The sequence below is a fragment of the Anguilla anguilla genome, chromosome 3, assembly GCF_013347855.1.
Source record: "Anguilla anguilla isolate fAngAng1 chromosome 3, fAngAng1.pri, whole genome shotgun sequence".
Classification (NCBI taxonomy): domain Eukaryota; kingdom Metazoa; phylum Chordata; class Actinopteri; order Anguilliformes; family Anguillidae; genus Anguilla; species Anguilla anguilla.
In genome coordinates, this window is record NC_049203.1 from 59299717 (window position 1) to 59316398 (window position 16682).

At 39.5% G+C, this 16682-nt stretch overlaps 1 protein-coding gene across 2 annotated transcripts in view; it reads left to right on the forward strand.

Annotated features, from left to right (window-relative positions):
- Nucleotides 1-8513: 8513 nt before the first annotated feature.
- The window catches only part of LOC118224356 (pyruvate carboxylase, mitochondrial), a 128639-nt gene continuing 120470 nt past the window's right edge, over nt 8514-16682 (forward strand). The window contains exons 1-2 of one of the 2 annotated variants that reach the window (XM_035411814.1): nt 8514-8789; nt 12303-12397. In XM_035411814.1, the coding sequence (XP_035267705.1) occupies nt 12395-12397 (3 nt within the window). In that variant the 5' untranslated portion in view covers nt 8514-8789; nt 12303-12394. The remainder of the gene's footprint in view (nt 8790-12302; nt 12398-16682) is intronic. The other variant, XM_035411815.1, reaches the window with a different exon arrangement.

Genomic DNA, 16682 nt, shown 5'->3' on the forward strand with positions numbered 1-16682 from the left:
TGCGTTGATGCTCTTCATTATCTTCAGTCCTTCGCTCAGAGTAGCTTTTCTGTCAGCGCATAACATTTTCCTGGTATTTTTATGGCTTATTAGCCAAGTTATTGTCAGCATAACTGAGCCAGTCACCACATCTCATTCTGGTGTACAGTAGATAAATGCAGTTATACTTTTATCAAGATATATAGTTATATAGTGGTTCTGTGGTAGCTCATTAAAAAAAATATCTTCATGGTATACGGTTAGTGTATTTTAACTGAAACTACAACCTGAAGATAAACATATAAATTCAAGCAGGTTCATGGTTAAATAAATATGTGTGTATTTTATGAGCATCTCATGAAATCCCGTGAAGGCAGCGGGGTCTTAGATCAGGGCCGTGAGTCTGGGCACAGGATTAGGGAGAAGGTCAAAGTTTATGTTTAAAGAGCAGGTCAGATAGCAGACCAGGAAACAGGTCTGGGAGCAGGGCTAGGGGGCAGGTCAGGGAGTGCTATTACACTGCTAATGATGCCTTATCTTGGTCTTGAGCTGGTCTAAGTATAGTGATGATGCACGCAAACAAAGTAAACAAAGTAAGCTGTGACCACAGGCATTCACAACAAGGCTTCAAGTCCTACACTCCACTCAGACATACCTGAGTTGACATGTTACAATTCAATGCAACTTTATTTAACTCCCAAGGGTGATTAAATGGTTGCTGACTGAGATGAGACAGATTATCCTGAATCCATGCAGGAATAATGGTTGAATTTATGTAAATCATAGGAACATGATGATAGCATAACAGAAGTTTATTTCTATTAAAAGTACCCACAATCAGAAATTGTCACATTCATATTTGCTCATAGCTAAAATTTACCAAACAGTGCTACATTCTCTATTTGTTTGTCCCAGTGTCTGATAGTTTCGTGCAATGAATCAGCTTTACTGCTTGGACAATAAAAAAAAAACAAGCTGTGATCACAGTTTCTACATTTTTCAGATGTTTATTTCTTTGCAATTCCACTTGATCGTCCACAGGTATAATTATGGAAATTATGATCTTGCCAAGGCCTGGCAGCAGTGTATTACAATGGGTAAGGAGCTGGTCTTGTAACTTACAGGTCACAGGTTTAATTCCCAGGTAGGACACTGTCGTTGTACAAGGTACAAGGTTAACCTGCATTGCTTCAGTACATATCCAGCAGTGTAAAATGTTGTGCAAGTTGCTCTGGATAAGAGGGTCTGCTAAGTGCCTGTGATGCAATGCCTGGTAGTCTTCATTCCTTGAAATACCTTAAAATGTCCTTTTTTTGTGCAGTATTTTGAAAAAAAAAAAGAAAAAAAAAAACATTTCCATATTTTCATCAATAAAATGTATGATAAAATGTACTGTACATCAGTGATAAACAATACCATGTATCCATTCTTTGTATATTGCAATAGGTAATGCAAAAGGCCGATAAGACTTGATTCAGTTTTGCTTTCATGGCATGACCATGATTCACAGACTTCCCCAGCATAAGGCACATGAAATTAAATTCAGACTATTAATAGCCTCTTTTAAAATTTTCTTTTCTGTAACAGCAGTAAATAGGCCAAACAGTGCACCCCCTTTCTATGGTGACAAGTGAACTATCAGTTTCACCGGTCATTATGGAAACAGAAAATTATCATTTTTTTCATTCAAAAAGATATGATAGATATGCTTGCTTATCTCGCTGCACCAGAACATAAATAGCTCTGTCTCAATATAATCTCTCTCCATTGCCAACCTATGCACTCCTTAGACCATATCTCCTATTCCTCTCTGTGCAAAGTAGTTCAGTGAAAATAACAGTGAATTTTACATTTGTGAGTAAATAAATAATTGCTGAATAACTATCCACTGATAGTAGTTACATTGCTCAGCACAAAATGCTCTGTCAGCAATTGTGCTAAGCACTGTCCTGTAAATTTCAATTCTGTGTGAGGCATCATAACTCTGTGCCTAAATCCCACAGTGCATACCATTTGTGTTGTCATGGTAACACTTCATAATGGTTTGGAACAGAGACAACGGACTCTGGTATCTCAGTCAGCAGACTTCATGTTCCACAAACACTGCAGCAAAAAATCAAATTCCCTCGAGCACACAAAAGATATATATCAAATGATAAATCTAATTTCATTTCCATGAACTGGTAACCACATCAACAGAAAAAAAAATAACAGACTGCTTGTAAAGTATGCAGTATGGTGTGCCTAGCTTTTCTGTTTCCTACTGCTGTCTGTCTGCCCCCCGTGGACCACAAATCCTGCCTGCCTGTCTGCTTACGATCATTAATACAAGCCTCTGTTTGTACCTCACTGAAGCATTTTTAGATGCTGTCAAGGGATTCGTTTTCATGTTTTGTTAATATGAGGGCCTCTAACAAGTCTTTCAGGCTGTTATAAGTTGTGTATTTCAAATTTTGAAATCCCTTATTTTTTTTAACTCCGAAGGTTTTGGCTGATCACTCAGGTTGTTTCCTACTTTGCACAAAAGGAGTCAGTGTCTATCTCAGACTTGCACTGGAAACTGGGGTCTCTCCCAGGTACTCATTTCACCTCTCAGTATGAGGTGTTGCCCCATCGCCTCTTTGGGTCTCTGCTCCAGAATCTGGACTGATTTTCACTACTTCAGTCTCGCTGTTGGACACATAGGTCCCACTCATTGGACTCACTTGTCATCACTGATGCCAGTGCTGTCACCAAGGCTGCAGCAGTCCCACAATGTGTGAGATCCAATTTTTTTAGGAAAGCTATTTATAAACCAGAGTGTAAATGATAATCAAACTTCATGTTCACCACTTGCACATGTGCACTGTATAAGTGGTACATATTGATAAGCACATTTTTTTTGAAGCTTTTTTTTAGCGAAGTGAAGGTTGTCTCTCCCTTTCCTTCTTTACCCTGATTCCCATTCCCCTCTTCCTCTTCCACATTGCCTCCTACATATTTCCTCACCTGCCCCCCCCCCCACAAATAGAAAAAAATCTCTCTCCCTTCCCTTCGAGGTGTGAATTCTAGTGGTAAAGGATTACCTATTGCCAATGTGGTGATTTACAAATCTAGGCCTTTTCTTTGTGCACTAATTGCAAGGTGTGTTGGATAAGAGTGTCAGTTTAATGCCTAAAATGTAAGTGCCACTGTTAAATACTTTTTTCTTTCTGTGAATAAACAGAACCACACCTCCACATTCTCTGCAACTATTGAATATTTACATAAGAGGCTTATGTCAAAGTGCTAACTATAAAGACCCATGCCACCTATTTCCATGTTGAATACAAAAAGCAATACAAAACAAAAGGCAGAGCTCCTTGCGGGTCTTTAACTGAAACAAACTGTGACAGCAAGACGTCTGGCATGGGTCTTAAAAGGGCAGGAAACAGACAAGGCAGAAAGAGCGTCCACAACTCACTCCAGTTGGCAGGCTGTATTGAGTTTGAACAATAAACTTTATCTTCACCTATTGGCCTCCGTGCCAAGCTATTAATGTCAGCTGTACGATGACTTACAGTGTGTTTTCCAGTTTCTGTGGGCATGAACCGGGTCTCAAATAAGAAGTCTGAATGGCCGAATGACACTTTTTGTGTCTTTATCACTGCAAAACAATTGTTAGGAGAATGACCAATGTGCAGGCAGATAACAGCAGGTGACCCCTGAACGCACATGGATTTAGTATAGGGTACGGAATGTTTGGAATTGACACCAGGTTTCTTGAGATAACTGCTTTAGAATTACGAAATCATTATAATTTATGATCTAGTTCATGATTAGACTGTCAAGAAATAAGTTTTTTTGTGCATAGTAAAAGCAATTGCTTGCTCCAAAATAAAGCTTCACTGCCAGAAAACTGAAAAACAAAACTCCACAGCCTTGTTACTGCAATGCATTTTCAATCTTACTAGCAAGCTTTAGCTTGCGGGATTTATCGATCTCCTTTTTCCATTCCACACTTTCAGAATTAGCAAACTGTTATCTTGTTATCAACTATCTACAGTAGCTCAACATTGCTTGCTAGCATCAAACTAAACAAATATCGCCATTAGAGCCAGGTTTGTGAAATTAATCAAAAAAATGTAACGATAGCTAAAGATCATCTTATCTAGCAGTCTCAATTGGTTTTCAACCCTACTAGCTATCTATCTAGCCACATTCACTACAGCCTCAGTTAGATAATCATCCAATCATTAATTTTTCCATTGAAATGTCCAAGGTTTTACCATTTCACTGGATGTTTGCACTGTTCCACCTACAGTGTAACACAAAGAGTTGTAGTCAGTATACATGTCCGCTTGCAGTAAAGCATGCATGATGCTGAGGGGCCCACAAGCTAACTTACCTTGCCCAGATTCACCTCTTACTGCACTGCAACAGGTTCAGAAATGCAGGAACAGTAGCATGCTGGTGAATGAAAGGAGTTGATGAATAGGGCTGTAGAGGGCAGTTTGGAACCCAGCACTCTTTGTTCATTCACTCATTCCCATTTATCGCACCCAGAGATATTTCCCTTAAAACTCTTCAGTTTTAGGTAACCCTTCTCAACTATCCTTTCTCTCTCCCTCCCTTAAGGCCATCATGGTAATACCAACCCATCTTCGTCTAAACAAATAAGCCAAAAGCCAAAAGCCAAAAATGGCAACAGGCGAGCAGAGATGGAGAAGGAAGATGCAGCAAACAGTTCAAAGCCATATTCATGTGAACTAAAATGTCTTGTGTGGTTGCATGGAAACACGCACTCCCCAGAAAGTGCAGCCTTCGTGGATACCAGAGACTGGATGAGTGCTGAATAGGCCAATCACTTCCCCCAGCCTTGAAGGCAAAACCTTTGTCAATTTGTTCAGCCTTTGAACATCAGTTAAAATGGGAAGGGAAAAAAATATTTACCTTGAGCACATTGAAAGCACTGGAGAGAAAAACATTGTATTTCCCCTGTCTTAGAGCATTCTAAATGAGACAGATTAAAGGGTTTCAGGGGACAGAACAGAAGAGAGAGGGTATATTTCACTCCTCAAGCAGACCTGATCCATTGCTTGAAGGCTGCTGCATATCAACAGTCTGTTTATTAGCAGATTCCTAAGAATCTGCTAATAAACAGACTGTTGATATGCAGCAGCCTTCAAGCAATGGATCAGGTCTGCTTGAGGAGTGAAATATACCCTCTCTCTTCTGTTCTGTCCCCTGAAACCCTTTAATCTGTCTCATTTAGAATGCTCTAAGACAGGGGAAATACAATGTTTTTCTCTCCAGTGCTTTCAATGTGCTCAAGGTAAATATTTTTTTCCCTTCCCATACCAGAGACTGGATGAGTGCTGAATAGGCCAATCACTTCCCCCAGCCTTGAAGGCAAAACCTTTGTCAATTTGTTCAGCCTTTGAACATCAGTTAAAATGGGAAGGGAAAAAAATATTTACCTTGAGCACATTGAAAGCACTGGAGAGAAAAACATTGTATTTCCCCTGTCTTAGAGCATTCTAAATGAGACAGATTAAAGGGTTTCAGGGGACAGAACAGAAGAGAGAGGGTATATTTCACTCCTCAAGCAGACCTGATCCATTGCTTGAAGGCTGCTGCATATCAACAGTCTGTTTATTAGCAGATTCTTAGGGGTTTTGATTAGAAATGTACATTGCCGGCTGACTGATTCAAGGTTCACGCTTAAAAAATATAAAAACTGGAGAAAACAGAGCTCAAATTTACCCTGGGATGACTCTGACCTACTGGCCAACAATCCACACATCAATTTCACTGGAAATTTGATACAGCTTAGACTTCTATTAGACCACTATTAGCGTACAGCAGGGCGTGCCTGAGAGTCTACAAGACACAGTACAAGTACAGACCACACAAACAGGAAATGAATGGCTGATGTGAAACTCATATAAACTCATATATATATATATATATATATATATATATATATATATATGCATGTGCAAAATACAATACGGGTTATCGCAACTGGTTCACTTTTACAGGTGCTCGTGCCTGCGCCATCTGTGAGCCAGTGGCATCGCTCTCTCCTTTGTTCCCTCCCTCAAGGCTCCTCCTGAGTTGAGGCTGAGTTGAGTGGCTTCTGCAGGTTTTCAAATGGGCACCCTCCTTCCTCGATGTTTTGTCGATTTAAGCCCATGAAATATATTCAAAAGCACTTAAAATGCAGACAAACGGCTTCAGTGAACCACAGGTTGACCAAAAATTGGGTAAAATTGGCCTACAGGTAGGAAGGCTAATGTATGGCAACATTAGGAACTTTGTGGGAAGCATCAGTGACCAGTAATAGAATGGAAATGTTGCTTTTGTAACTCAGCAAGAACCCCTCCCTCCTCCCTCTACTGTGTGGGAGCCCAGGAGTGATTATAAATATAATTTTGGTATGGAGCTAGTACACCACATAATGCAATTGTGTAGATGCTGCCCTGTACTGAATGGCTGGACCATTGTTTCGATGATGATTGGCCGACAGTATGTGTGTGCAGGCTGAATTTGCTGGGGAAAAGCACACAAAACATAAATAATCTGAATCCAATGTGGCCTTTTTAAGTTCCTTGGCACACATCAGAGGGCAACAGACCTTTTAATGCAATTTAGTTTACAAAACAGGCAGGGGAATTTTAGTTTAACCTCCAAACAAATAGTAGGTTCTCTGGCAAGCAACAGCAATTCTATCTTATCGTTTGTGCTGTTAATTACTGCACAGCTATTCATGGTAGGGAGCTATGTTTCCTAGAGAGTAGAGAGTTGAATTGTATGCATATAAAATCCTGAATATAGAAACTTAAATTCAGTGGAGAAAAACAGAAGAAAAGTAGAGAGTGATTGAGGTCGGTATGTTGAAATTTAATCTGTGCTACTTGACCTTTGAATAAAACCTTCAAATGAATATGAGTTCTTTTTTGCAGTTTAAGGAAAGGGAGGTGGAATGGGTGAATGAATGTTCAATATTGGCAACTTTGGCCTCAATTTATTCCGCACTGCACTTTGTTCTTCACTTTTAACAACGAATTTAAACACGTTTCACATGTTTATTATTCTTACACAACTGTTTTAGTTCACATCAGTTGCGCAAATATGCAAGAACAGTAGGTTAACATTTGAAACCATTCACACAGTCACATACAAAGCACCTTGCTGGTGGATATAATCAGAGCTTTTGTCCATCTACTCTTTTTGCCTCTTGAGCTCTTAAATCAGATTCCACTACTTTTTGGGGACGCTTGTTGCAAATGTGCTTCAAATCTTGCTCATTCTGAGGAAGGGACTTGAGATAAGGTTGTGTTGCAATATCATGTTGTTCCCTTGAAGTGTTCTCCCATGTTATCTAAAGTGGATAAGGAAAGAAAAAAAAAAGCACTATGCTTTTGCGAGATCGTCGGTGTCTGGAACTGTAAGCTTTCGGTCAGGGGTGGTCAACAAAGGCTGATTCATTTCAGAATTTTGTGCAAACGTCTGCTTTTACTTATATAATTAGGTCAATCATATCCTGGCTGACATTTGTATAAGCACCAGCTACAGCTGCAGCCTGCAAGGGTATCCTAAAGATTTTACTGTGCTCAAGGACAGGAGTGAACCAGCATAGTTTATAGAGCTGTCAGAAAGCTAAAACTACAGTAATTGGTTGGAACAAAAACCTGTACTCACACTCTCCCTCCAGGACTGGAGTTGTGCACCCCTGCTTTAGATGCAGCACATATACTGTGTTGGCCATAAAGTCCCTTCCCTTATTCTTTCAGATGAATGGCATTGCTTTCTCTCCTCAAGCCATCGTATACTGCAATAAAATATTTATATGGCAAAATGTTCTGTACACAGATTTCACAATTAGCCTCTGTCTATTTATTCTCCTTCTCCATTCCTACTGCAGATATCTGTTTAGGGCAAGACGTTTTTCATTGTCCCCTTTATGTTGTTGTGTGGTGTGATTCATTCACAGCCAGTGCTTATTTACTTATCCCTCCTGATGTATTTGTCTCTCATCTCTACTGCCACTACTCCCCTGCTTTAAACTGAATAAAGATCAACTTTATACTGACTTTAAATCCCTTTAAGGACATGTATTGTTCTCTGATAAAATAATTTAAATAATCGAAAACGGCCCGACACTTTCATCTTCAAATATTTTTGTACTTATTTTCCAGAGAATATAAGATTAAAGTAAAGCTCTTGCCAGATAAATAATAACAAGGGTCATTTTTCATGCAGTGCTCATAAGATCCCATCAATTCTTCCCATCTTTTGTTTTAAATTTCTCTCTTCGGCATGGTGCAGTACTAGGAAATGATACCTCCCACACTCCCCCTCCCTCCCTCCCTCGTCTGTCTCTCTCACTTTAAATCCTGGCGCTCTACCGTCTGTGGCAGGGGCAGGAACCGATTGGACAGGAGGAGGAGGGGCGTGTAGTTGCGTAACGAGAAGGGGATGGAAGCTTATGAGAGCGAGGTACAGCTTAACTATGTAGCAGGAGCAGGCCTCGATCTCTTTGGTACCGATAGAGAGAGAGAGAGAGAGAGAGAGAGAGAGAGGGGGAGAGAGAGAGAGAGAGAGGGGGGGATAGAGAGAGAGAGAGAGAAGAATCAGATACAAGAGACAGAGGCAGTGTCAGTGTGTGTCCCTTCACACTGCACAGCACAGACAGCTCTCCCATAGAAACAGAAGTCAGCGAGTCACCCTGTGGCCTTTCCAAGCACTCATTGATTTGAGGATTGCAGTCCCTGTCATTCATTTCTTCACGTTTTCATGCTTTGACTGGACCGTGGATCTCGGTCAGAAACCGACCCAAAGAAATAGTGAGTGTCTCATTTTATGTTCACAAACTTGTTTTTTTTTCCCTGAGTGCATATGTTCGTGTGTGAGTGCATGCACTAATGTGTTTGTGTTTGTTTATGGTTTTAATTAATATTTGTGTCACCTTTACCTCAAGTGTACCTGCAAGTCAGTTAGTGCCTGAGGCTTGTATTTGTGTTGTGTATGAATTTCAGGCTGCATTTTGCTATTTGCCTGTGCACTTCTACTCATTCATTGGTTTTGGGGAAATTTTCATCAGTGTTGCCAGACCTTGAAACTCAGAGTTTGTGTGACGGTTGTGCACTTGTTTTTTTTTTTTTCCTCTGCAAGTTAATGGTCCAGCTGTTGTACAAATAGGGATGTGCATTTAGAGACCAGCAAATAGCAGTGGCCAGAAAAAATGTTATGATAAAGATAACATGCCTGCCAACAGCAATAACACCATTCCAAGTTCAATAAAAGGGAACCTAATGTTCCTAAACTACTCTAACTCTATAGCTGGAGGAGTTTAGAAACTTTTGTTAGTTATTTATTTAGTTGTCTGGCTGTCAGACAGTCGGTGCCAGAGGTCACGTAAAAGCACGTAAAACAGGGGGAATCATATTAGGACAAAGCCAATGAGCTGAAGATGGAGACCCAAGTGCACAAATGCACTGGTGCAGTAAGGCTTTGTGTTTCATAGAAAGAGCCTTTCTGTGCGGGTACAGGACTGTGGTCTATCTGAATGTCTAAAGGCGTGAACCTGTTGTTACACGGGCTAACGCCTTTAGACAGCTAAAATAAATATGCCTTTTATTTGCATGGCATGTTATTGGCACCTGAATATTCAGTTGATGGTTGATCAGCCACAGACAGTCAAGTGTGAAAGTGTGTGTTTTTGAATGGGGAAATATCACTGACCTGGCTGGACTGATTGGGCTGTCTAGCTGGCTGGCTAACAAACTGACCAAGCTATTGGGCTGGCAAACTAGATGGCAAAGTAGGTGACTGGGCAGAACAATAACACAAATTATATTTTCCTTGTTTGAATTCATGCTGAGACATTTCCTTTTGGAAAATTTTTTTTATGAGTTTCTGTCCATGAATATGGGTGGTCCTGTCCAGTTGAGGGAATTTCGCTAGCAGTCTGATAGCAAAGCATTAGCCGCCTGCAAGGGAAGGCTAAGTCTCCAGGACCCAATTTAATGGTTCACCTAAACTGTTTTTATAATTAGCTATCGCTTACTAAACAGCTATGATAGACTTCTTCATTTCGGTGTTACCTGAGTCGCCCTAGTGGTTCAATTTTGGGGGGGAAGAATAAGATTTAAACAACAGATGACTTGCCAGGTAATCTAAATTAGGTGGTGCAAACATACCTCTAATACCTTGCAAGATGGAGTTAACCATACCGCAGAGGAAAATAAATACATGTGATAAATTTGCCAGTACTTATATTGCCATTTATCGAGTATAGTCAATGGGGCGCAGCTTGTGAAAAAATTGTTTCATTCTCAGTTTATGTTCTCATTCTCAGATTTCAGGGCCTACATGCGGAGGATAATAATAAATAATAATACATTTATAGGATCTTTTCAGTGAAGAGTAGCCAATTAACCGTAAAGGGGAGCCACTGCCACATTAAGAAAAAAACATCACTGTATTGAACTGCAGATGACACTGGACAACACAAATAAAAGAGTGTTGGATTATGGGTCATGACTTCATGAGGCATATAAAAAAAAAATATTCTGATTGTTTATGCTATTGCGCTAGTGCTAACAATGTAATGTACAGTATACTGCCTCTTATCTGTATGTTATTATTTGCTTAAATGTTTATGGCAGTACTGCCATTTCCATGGACTTAGTATAGTATTGGTTGGTGCTGATTCTTGTACATGCAATTGAATGCTGCTGAGCAAACTTAATTTAATAAGGTGAAAAGTGAGAGTTCAGTTCAGTTCTCTGCTACCATGTATAACAAAATCTCATGCCTGCTCTCAGAATCTCTGAAGCACACTGGTCTCAAGCTTGATGTTTGACTCAATATTGCTATATAACACACACACACACACACACACACACACAACAATACACAGAAGTAATCATTTTTTATGATCATATTTCAACAGCATGCATCCTTATTAGAGTTTGTGTTGTATTCTTTCATCTTTTACATCGTTTGATTCTTTATCAGTAAGATGCAATGTTTTTTCAGTCAGCTCATGACATGAGCATGACATTCATAACAGTATCTTTTTATGACAGCTCTGCTGTATAACAGCATCTGTTAAAAAACAAAATGATTATTCAAAAATATAGAATTCAGAAAGTTAGAATTTTGCATTGTGTTTGACAGATTTCTAGACATATGTATAAGGTCTCTCTATGCAATTCTGGTAACTCTCAAGTCAAAATCTCCAGTTTGTCTTCCATTAGTCACTTGTGGAACAAAGCAATCTTGGATGGGCTTGGGGCTATCTTAGGTGAATGTGGAGTTATTTTGTTTATTTATATATTGCTTACACTCCCAGGAACTCTGCCATGGCAATCATATCAATGTACTGTTAGACTTTTGATAGCTTTGTAAAGAAAATAAAAACACTCAAACTGACTCCTGAATACAAATTTTGCTCGGCCTAAAAATGACTGAAATTACGTTGGCATAATTCCTAAAATGCCTCTACTGCTATAACACAGAAATAAAGGGATTTGGTTGTGTTGTGTGCGCATTGGGTTCAGCGGTTTCAATCTGGTGTCAGAGCCTGCTCCCTCCCCTACCCCATCACACAATTGGCTGTTTATTTCTTCCTCTCTCTCTCTCACTCTCTCGCTCTCTCTTCTATTCTGGACTTTACTTTCAGTCTGTTCTTTCCCTTGCAACTTCCACGCTGTGCTTTAATGTTGTTCTCTGCTGTTTCCACTTTTCAGTGGCAGAATGTTCTGCACAGTGTCGCTGTGGTGTACTATTGAAAGTAAAGCTGTAATCAACATCGAGGTGACTGTATTTCTGGAAAGATTTGGGCTCAAACTAGATCAAAGGTGCGGCACTGCGTGGTGAATGGCAGGCAGTGGTGTTCAATCTTTTGCGGTGATCTATTAACCCTGAGGCTCAAAGTTCTTTGTTGTTTATGTACCCGACACGTAGTGTTTCAGTGGCCCGTCCTGTCCCCAACCTCCGCACACAATTTTTCATTCCTTCAGCAATGCAGATGAATTACCTTGCTCAAGGGGCGTGGCTTACCTGGGAATTGAGTCAGTAATCTCTGAATAATAAGGCCCTAATCATGAGACTGAACTGCAGCCCTCAAGCTCGTGTGTGCATTGTGTGTGCTTTCCTGTATGTATGCAGCGTTACACACGTGTGTTCTTAGTGTTCTGTTTGCTCATAGGTGTCTGGAGTTTAAAATATGTATGTGTGTGGGTGTGCTTCTGCCTTTGTCACACTTTTGTCTGTGCATCTCTGTGTGGGAGTGTGATTGCAGGGTAGTCATTTTCTATTTCAGGTCATAATTGGGATTGTGTTTAACACAGGAAAAGTCACCCGCAGGCACCACTCTCCAGTCATCCGCAGCCATTGGTCATCACTGTACTATTATTCAGCTTCATATTTCCGGAGGATCCTAATGGTACTGCTCTCATATGCCTTCACTGAAAACAGCCCTCTTGGAAATCTGTTCTGTTGCAGATGCTTATTCCCAACACTGCCACATGTCAGAACATGTCGTCCTCTGCTTTAATTTCAAACCGAATGTAGTACTGCTGGTTTTAATTAAACATTTTAATCTTATTCTAACACTGGAATAAATAAATATAGATATTTAAGAAATAAAAAGGGGTCCCCTGTCTTTGCTATAAAATTGTTCACAATGCAAAAATAAAAAATAGTCCAAAGTCGTGGTTAGACTGCAATGTCAGTGTGCAATCTTGCTGTGATATTTCAGTATTCCATTTCAAGTTTATGCTTCCTCTAATATTCTAAATAATGATGCAATGAAAGTTTACACATGCCTTTTTATTGCGCATTTAAGGCAAGGCGCATTATTTAAGGTCAGCACTGATGGGCACATTTAGAGTCAACATGCTTGCATCAGCTACTGTGCATACAGATGAGCTTGAGAGCACACAGAGTTTGACGTGTGAGATGTGTCAGATGCAAAATAAATATCAGTGTTTCAGTTGCAGAGTCTATGAAACTTTGAACCCTGTAACTCTAAAAGGTAGGGGCAGAAAAAGAACAAAACAAAACAGGATGTTTTTGCCCAATCCTGTGTTTTATGATGCGTTGCGTAAAAAACAGCCTGTTCTGTCACATTATGACATAAACGCTGTGCTGCCAGACTTGCAACATTTATTTTCTCAATCTGCAAACAGTGTGAAGCAAGGCATATAACTAAATCCATATCTGATTCCAAACCCAAGCCACATTAAACTCCTAAAACATTTGTTTCTACACTCTAGCTCTTCCCTTTATTTGTGTCAGTTTCTCTCTCTTTTTCTGTGTCCTCTTAATTTCTGGTGGCTTTTGTTTGCGATGCTGTCTTCTTTTCAACTCCATCATTTTTATCATAGCACCCACCTCGAGCTTTATATTGTTGCTAAAAGAGTGCAGTTGTTTTGGGAACTGGGATGTATAATTGCACCCCTTCCTGGGATGGCAGAGTACCTATAGTTGCAAAAACTTCATAGACCAGTATGTAGCCTCAGGGTTTTTGGTTTGACTCTTATTTTAGGAATTCTATGGTTTGCTGTTACAGTCACTGCATTTGCAGTACCCCTCAATTAATAGAAATGAATTGTACTAATTCTAAGGTACTATGGAGCCACCACCCAGTGTGTCTGTCAAAGTATCACATATTTAGTTTCCAGTTCGTGCTTCAGTTGCAAGGTTTGATAAAAGATAATCTGAGTGTTGTTTATGGCTGAATATTTCAGAAAAATAAAAAATCTTATAAGTAGATTTAGGGTCTCTTCACTACCACTCTGAGACGATCAAGAATGGAATAAAATTTAGCATCTCAATGAGTGAATAAAATGGGCTTTATTCACGAAACATGTGCGATCACATTTGATCTTAGTATGTATGTAAAGATGTTTCTATGAACATTTCGGCATTCATCATTTTTTTCTTATCTGTACTTGTTCATGGCTGTTTCCTTATGCTAATCATATGAACAGGATTATGCATAAAATATACAAACATTTAGCATTCATCATCTTATACACATGGGATATTTATTTCAATTAAGGGTGAAAGTGATGAATTACTTCTTGTTTAGCAGGCTAACTGGTCTTTCATTTCCAGAATCTGTGACTTTTTTTGACTTGACCGCAGTTGTGTTGTTAATATTCTGTTAGATAATGGCCCACAAGCATCAGCCAGGTGGAATTTACATTTAGGTTCAGGATGAGCAGGATGAGAGGTGAGGCATGGAGTGCAAGATTGTATTCTTCAAATAAAACTGCACCCCTTTTATCATGCAAGGGAATATCCTTTCAGTTACCAGGTATTAAGTGAGAACTTCTGTAAACTTCGCATTGCAGAACTGACAGCAATTGCAGGGATACTGAAAGCTGTATCCTGTGGCCAATAGTACTTCTGTGGCTTTAATTCTTTCCTTATAATCAGGGTTGATACAAACCTGGGACACTTGGTGAGTTACATTTCTAGCCAATCAGTTGCATTAATCGATTAATTTACTATCAAAGAGAAAATAAAACCAGCAGTAATACTGGCCTTGAGAATCAGATTTGAGCATCCTTTGGCCTACAGATTTTTTATTGATACCAAACTGTTCTGCACAGCGCAATGACCAAACACCCGTGGTGCACTTGGCGGTAAAAATTAACCAAAAAACACTTTCATTTCATCCCTGCAAAAATCCTGCTCATCGGACCTTTCAACCTGCACAGATTTGAGTGATACGCTCTCGCATAAACACTTATCCAACAGCTGTGGGGACACTGCTTGACTGAGCCAAGTTAAACAATTGGGGCCTTTCTGCCATGAACGCATTAACCATTAAAACCATTTTTCTCCCCTGTCCACGGAGCACGGTGGACAGAATGTGTTTTGGGTCAGGCGATATGAAGCCAACCACTCTTCCTGATTTCAGCACAAAAAAAAAGAAGAAAAATAAATAAATAAAAAGTCTGTCTGTGGTGGAAATGGTTACAATGCAATTTCTGGATAACTGCCCCCACTGGTACACAAAAGAAGCCAATGTTGGAAACATACTTTTTAAAAGATCAAGTTAGAGCCGTACAGAGTATAGAGTATAGCGTATAGATAAAAACTATAAACACAATGCAGTAATTTACTTATGGTGTCCTCATTAATATGATTGTTCGTGCAGCTTGCTACATTTTAAGCATCTGCATACTTAACTCACCTTTTATATACCCTGTAAAAAGGTTATTATAAAAGTTAAAAGTCTCCAAAGTGAAAGTCAAAGAACATGTGGCAACTCATATCCTCAGATTCAGGTCCTCATGTGTTTGAACCCTAAAAGGTGTTCAAGTTTTTTTTAAATTAAGTTTTTAAAAAGTATTTTCTTAGATTGATGGGCTCTGATTTAACCAGTTTCAAGTTATTTGTGCCACTCAAAAAAGATATAAATACAAGGGATAGCTTGTAGTATTCAAGGGGCAATATAGGGGATTCACTAGAAAGCAGCACAAAAGATTTGTTTTACTTTTTTTGTTGTGCACACACACATTCACATAGCCATACCACTACTACACACACAAGGTGGCAGCAGACACCCACAACCATTACAAATTCCAGCCTGGCTGCTGTATTTTTTACAAATGCAGGGTGAGGATATGCTATTTCTGGGCTTTGTGATTAAGTAGGGCACTTGTTATCTGAACTGTCGATAGCTGATTGAACTGCACTGTGAGCAACTTCAACATCGGTAGTGGGTTCCAAATCTATTCATGCCCCTGATGAACAATGGCAAAAACAGAATTTAACAGAATGATAGATGTGTTATTTGATTCACTGTATTGCTGCAATGCCATTTTTTTTGACTGAGCGTAAGCTTTTTCTTAGCAGAGAGAAGCAGGTTTTTTGTGGAAAAAAATCCAACTTTCCCTTGATTTGACAAGGAGCCTTTCCCATGGGACCAGATGATATCAAACAACTTCAAAGCAAAAGAGATTCACGTTCTGTTTCAGGGATGGGAGGGAATTCAAAATCGATACAGATTTAACTTTTTCTGTACCAACTATGGGAATGGTGAGCCTATCCATAGAGCTTGCTTTTTGTTTAATCTGAAAACAAGCTGCATTGGGATGTGCTTTGGATAATGCTTATTGTTTCCTCTGTGGTTTTTTCCTTGCACATTTGCCATCAGATTTATACAGCTGGTGTAGAACAGGGGTGTTCAATCTTTTCCGAAGAGGGCAGGTGTCGGTGCAGGTTTTTGCTTTAGCCCAGCACTTCGGCACCTGATTCAACTGATGAACTAGTCGTGGTCTTCAATCAAGACATTGATAAGTAGAATCAGGTGTCTTAGTGTTGGGATAAAACAAAAACCTGCAACCACACCGACCCTTTTGGGATAAGATGGATTACAATGGCAGAATATAAGAAAATATAGAGAAGCCTCCTCAATATTGTCATATTCCAGTAGATATTTAGCCATGTTCAACATTGTGGTAAGCTTCTGTAGTGAACAACTGTAACAACAACCCCCCCCCCCCCCCCCTTTTGTATATGCTCATCAGGCTTTTATTGGACAAGATTTTGTGGTGACGAAAGCTCCACATGACAGTTTATTATCAATACCGATCGGCATAACATCATGAAATTAGTTTGGAAAAATGGGTACAAGTTGACCAAAAAAAAACTGACATTATCCTTTAAGCTCCATTTTTCATAGCCATCAATAATGATTTGGATCTCAGTGA